General features: G+C 43.4%; 1 protein-coding gene across 1 annotated transcript in view; it reads right to left on the bottom strand.

Annotated features, from left to right (window-relative positions):
* Window positions 1-360: 360 nt before the first annotated feature.
* grik2 (glutamate receptor, ionotropic, kainate 2) overlaps window positions 361-5,827 on the bottom strand; it is a 209,354-nt gene continuing 203,887 nt past the window's right edge. Inside the window, exon 17 of the mRNA XM_068735502.1 lies at window positions 361-598. Coding sequence (XP_068591603.1) covers window positions 434-598 — 165 coding nt within the window. The 3' untranslated portion in view covers window positions 361-433. The remainder of the gene's footprint in view (window positions 599-5,827) is intronic.

Here is a 5,827-nt window from a genome sequence, read left to right on the forward strand (position 1 = left end):
TTTTAGCTGAAAGAGACTGGTCAGCAGTCAAAGATGATGGGTCTGATTCTTTATTCGTTTCTTTATCTTTTATGGGCCTTCCTCTCTCACAGACCCTCTCTCTTCCACTCCTGGGTTTTGAAAATCTTGGCACCTGTAGTTGGGCGCCTTGCCAAGGTGGTAAGCGTACTGAGGTAACTCACCCAGGTCCAAGTTATTTCCACAGGAAATATTGTTGAATCATTTATACCTAGCTATTTAAAAAGAAACAAGAATGACATTTTGTCAATACACTCCCAAGCACCTTAGCGCTACCTTTGAAATAACCCGACTGTCACCATTACAACCCAATGCCCCCCCCCCCCTTACCATTTACCCCCACCCTGTTCCCCAGTGTCTCTGCACACCTCGTCTCTGCAGGAGAGAGGGTGATAAAGTGTTTGCGATTCCCATTTCAGGCCATGGTCTCTTTCCCTGGCAGTCTGCGGTCGTTGAAGGTGTGCATGTTGATGACCTCCTCCGTTTTCACCATGACAGGCGGCTGAGGCTTGTGTTTGAGCCGGCGCTGGCACTTGAGGGAAACCCGCAGCTCGTCCACCATGGCGCTGCAGAAGGACCTCTGCAGAGGGAAACAGAAGAAAAGGAGAACCGAATGGGTTTCAGACCGCTTCCCCAGTCCAAATGTTATGGGCAAGTGAACAAGCCTGTTCCCCCTGTGGGCAACCTCATTCTGTACCCCCCCCCCCATCACCACCCACCACCAGCAGGTCAGAGCTGCCATTGGGGGAAATGGTGAAATATACAGTGTAGCAGGCTGGGAATGGAGAGAATGCTGGATGGGAACAGGGGAAGGAGTGGGATGGAGGGAGGTGCAGGTCCATAGGCTGTGTAGTAGAGTGTGAAGTGTGAAGGCGTGGAACCACTCAACACAGTGTCACAATGCATCAGTGGTGAATTTGCGGTTGTTGCTCATGCAGTGCTTGTTATGCATACAGTGTAAGACTTTCTATGTTTCAAACATCACATTTTTACATCATCAGTCTATAAAGTCTTGCACATTTAAACAGTATATTTAGCATAACGTGTGTTTCCATATATAGGTCTACTACAGCCAGTGTGTTCCCTAATGTCTCTTCATTTACGATCTCCAGACAAACCCTCAACACTGGACAGTTCTTCCAGATTACACTCACTGCTCGCTGTTTTAGCCACGCTAGCGCCACGGCTCTACGGACGGCTACATCGGCCAGACGGTCGGTGCTGCAATTTGGTCAAGACTGAAATCTTTGAACACCTGTAAGGATTGTCATGTAATGTGGTGCATGTATCCATGCCGCCCACACGATGGATCTAATAACATTTTGCGTTCAATTTGTTCCTTCAAACACCTACAAAACGATTTCCATAAACCTCAGCTGTACTTTGAGCTTGAAGCTAATCATCTTCTGTAACATGCTAAAATAAGATGGTGAACATGCTATAGCACTGTTATTTTGAGCATATTACCATTTACATTAGCAACCAGATACTTGGAGTTTTAGTCTTTTTTATTTAGTACATTTTAAAGATTCTCTCTTTCTAAACTATCTGCACATTAAACACAACCTCTAGATTATAACGACACACTAATACTACTCACTAAATGGTGAGGATGTCAGTGTAGTTCCTGCAGACACTGGGCCGTTCTCATTGTACATTCAGATGCAGACAGCAAAAGGCACAGACATGATGATGGTAGCATTACAGTGGGCCTCTTTTCATTGAGGCAAAGCACAAGATGTACCTCTCTCTAAACACAGCATGTCTTGTGGCTGAACCTTTCCTAGGCGTCTGGTTTTAAAGATGCTGTATAAGGTAATTCCTATTTGTTCCTTATCTATTTCTCCAATTTATGTGGTCCAACTTTGTGTTGCTGCTAGCTCCAACTCTTGGACAGAGGAGGGAGTAGACAGAAGGAGAAGGAGGAGAAATGTCGATTCCATCCAGTTGGAGTTACTAGTTCGACAAAGACACGATCCCCCGACGGTTCCCCCAACCAACACTGCCAGCTGTATTAAATAGGGCCAACTGACCGGGAATTCAACCCGACACCAGATGCTCAGTTCAGGCTGAATTGGTACAACTTTGTATGTTTAACTATTAGACACCGTTTTGCGGATCAATGGGGACACAATTGGCAGCCAACAATGCTCTCTCTGTTCTTCAGTGTGTAACGAGGTCATGTTGTGTATTGAGGACTCGAGTAGTTTTTACAGGAAGAAGAAAATCACACAATATATATCAAAGTCTACCTGGTGATGTTCTTTCAGTGTTTGGACCGTACCAGTGTTGTTGTGTTTTATTATACGCTCCTTACATGCAGAGCGTATTTTCAAAATAAACTTCCGTCTCCACAGGAATTTAGGTTTAGACAAAAACATAAGCTGCGTTGTTTGACGTGTTGGAAGTGAGGATGCGTTGACAATACATGGTTATGGAAGAATGAACTTTAGAAAACAGGTTAATTATTGATGGAGAGTGAACTGTCAAGCTAAAACTAACTAACATAGATAAGAGGTCCTAAATGTTCCCAGAATAATATGAATATGGACATGCAGACCATATTCATATCCATATTCATATTGACAACCAAGCCAACTTTATTGGCAGATGAAGACCTTGTGATGAAGTCAAAACCAGAATAAGTGGACCGTCAGTGGAGTGTTTGAAGACCAAAGGAAGATATGACACTTCTTCATTTTAAAATTCAGTAAAAAGCAGTGTGTCAGACGCTACTCTTCATGTTTATGCAGATGACACTGTTCTATACTGACGAGCTGATGATGGCCATTGAATACCTGCAAAATGCTTTTAATGTTGGCATATGTCTGAAGATGTCTCTTTTAAATGGTTCTTTTGAAATGTGAGTTCCCTGTGCTTGTTTCTAGTACCTCATCATGTTCGCCTCCTTTTGTGTTTTCTGTAACTACTAGTTCTTCAGCTGCTGCCTGTCTTGGTCAGGTCGCCCTTTGAAAAGACATTCTTAATCTTAATGGGACTCCCCTGGTTATATGAAGGTTGGTTGAGACTAAATCATTTTTCTGATGGGACAATGCTGGTTAAGTTTTGGCACAAACGCCTAGGTTAAGTCACATCGTGGTATGGGTTCAAATAATGATTTAGATTCACGTTCTGTTGAAGCATTGACCCCGTGACCTCCTCCTACGCAGACAGGTCACCTGATTCCCTCCTCTACTCCACTACAGGCCTTAGTCACGTGAAGGGAAACGCATCGTTCTTCTCGTTCTCTCTCAAAAATCTTACCAGCAAAAATGAAAAATTCCCAACATCAGTAAAGCCGGACACAGATTTTTGCCTACAATGCTAATACCTCTGTTTTATGTGAAGCAAAAGGTCCAATGTTGGTCCATGCAAATGTCTCGGCTTGCTGACTTACTGTACTGTAAATATGGCTCATCCACATACTGTGATTATCACAACTGTAGCTGAACATCTGGACACCATGAAAAACTATTTCACTGCATAGGGTTTGACTGACTATGGATAACATAAATGTAATGAATGCAAAGATGCATACATCGTTGAATGATAAAGTCTATCCACATACTATACTATACTACAACAATATTATTTATAAAAGACAGGCTTGAACTGTGTAAAACATGTAAATCAAAGCAAAAACATCTTGTTTTTTGCAACCAGAGGTGACACAAAGGGGCGGAGCTAGGTACAGCCGAACGGTAAACAATCATATGTAAAAATGTGAGTCATGCACAGACAAATGAAACACACTGTCAATGTGTTCTGCAGGTACTCACAGTACTCACATTTTGCATCTTTGCAGATATTCATTAAAAAGTGTTCTCATTAACACAGCTAACATCTGGCAGGCATTATGTTTATGGCCGTATATAAACGTGTTTAGGAGACAGGGTTGTCTCGATGAAGGTTGTGTCTCTGCCTGTCACTGTCTCATTTAACAGTGTCTTCTTGTCAGTGTGTGGCTCCTATGATGCATTTAATGGGCAGACTGAGAAACAGCCCCATAACCACACAAAGACATTGATAGCGGAGGGTTTTGTAAAACCCTGGGTTACCTTCACTGACAGCATCGTTGAACTTCCATTGTGAACACTTGGAAACATGTTTCTTTCTGCAGTACAGATTAGTTAAGCTTAGGCTAAGGTCAGGCAGCTAGAACATCGGTCAGGGTTTTGGTTATTGTATCTTTGAAAGAAGATATATCAACTCTTGGATCGTAATGGGCTTCACCTGACGGTTGGATGTGCTCATCACCACTGCTACACATACAGGGACACCACCTCATGAACGGACACTGAATGCTGCTGGAGACTGGGCTCATGTTCATCATTCATGCACAGTCAAATCATCTCCATGCGCTCCTCCTAGTTTATAACTCAGCAGACACCCTGCTTCTTTTTTCCGCATCAAGCTGTTCATTTTGTTCACCATGGAAGTGAGTCACAACCAACAGCTGTCAAAGTCACAACATCCTCACCCACATGATGGATGAGTGACGGACTACAGTACGGACCACTGAAACTGATGCTACTGTACTTCAGAGAGCTGGGGAAGCAACAAGACACAGCAAATTGTTGCCAGATGCATGAAAAATATCGTATTTCTACGTTAATGTTGCATTAATGTAGAATCATTTTACCATTGTGTGAGGCTTACAGCTAGTCGTCAGTCTTCCTCATTCGACTTTGTTCCAGGGTGAATCCTCCATCGTGTCTACGCTTCTCTTCTCATGTGACCTCTTTCCTCAACGCGGTTCTGACTCTCGTACGATCGTCTGACTCAAAACATTTCATCCTCTGGTACGATGCTTTAACGTCTCCCGTCTGTTAAAGCTATTTACACGTTAAATATGAAATGAGAAAAACACGTTTGTCCTAATAACCCGTGAACAGGGAACACTGGGCTTTGTAGTGGAGAGATTCATATAAACATCCTAAATCGCAGTCATACAGGACTGTGCAGAACAAAAGCTGTGCACAAATACAAACCCGACAGGCATCTCCACATGTGCAGAGCACAGTCTCAGCGAGCGCGGTGGGTTTCACAGGCCCATAGAACACCATCACTTATGGATGCACATTGCATCTCATCAGACACCGTGTTGCTGCATGCCCAATTAAACGGCTGCTTCTTCACATTCTCTCATCTTTTGTCATAAGGGTTAGGGTATGTGTGGAACAACGGCGGCAGCTGGCCGTGGAGCCGTCCTGCTCCTAGAGACGCTACGAGCTGAGCCGCTGCGCTCTCAGTTAAAAGGAGGTTATTGAGACCAACAAAGGGTCCGTTTGTATGTGAAAGCCATCATTAGCAGTGTGGCCCATGTATACTTCTCCTTATTATATTTGCATAAGAAGATGTGAAGGAGACACAGTGAATGTGATTGCTGTGAGCTCCTCCAGTGTGTGTTGTAATCACTCAGAGGCTGATTCAGCCCCGTCCTGACTATTAGTCCTGCTCTGAGACCACTGATGATGCCATTCATGGACAACCCAGTGGTGGGAAAGCAGCAGAACTTTGACAGCTTTTTGTAATGCCACATAATTGGTTCAGAGCAGATATTATCTTTGAAACATCAGAACATCTATACCACTTTGATTCTGAGATTAGTAATAAGTGTGACCACACCTGACTGGCCTCCGTTGGTTTACTTCCTGTCCCTAGTTGGCATCGTAGTGGCATCACGCTGCATGGATTCTTTAAGCTACATGTTAGCTTAGTGTAGGGTGTTTTTAGGATTCATAACAGTTCAGTTATGTAAAAATAATGCATGCACTTTACCCACTATGGTATGAGTTTGGTAATTAGG

Source organism: Cebidichthys violaceus, unplaced genomic scaffold, assembly GCF_023349555.1.
Source record: "Cebidichthys violaceus isolate CVI_PGR_0920_01 unplaced genomic scaffold, fCebVio1.0.p SCAF_7, whole genome shotgun sequence".
Lineage (NCBI taxonomy): Eukaryota > Metazoa > Chordata > Actinopteri > Perciformes > Stichaeidae > Cebidichthys > Cebidichthys violaceus.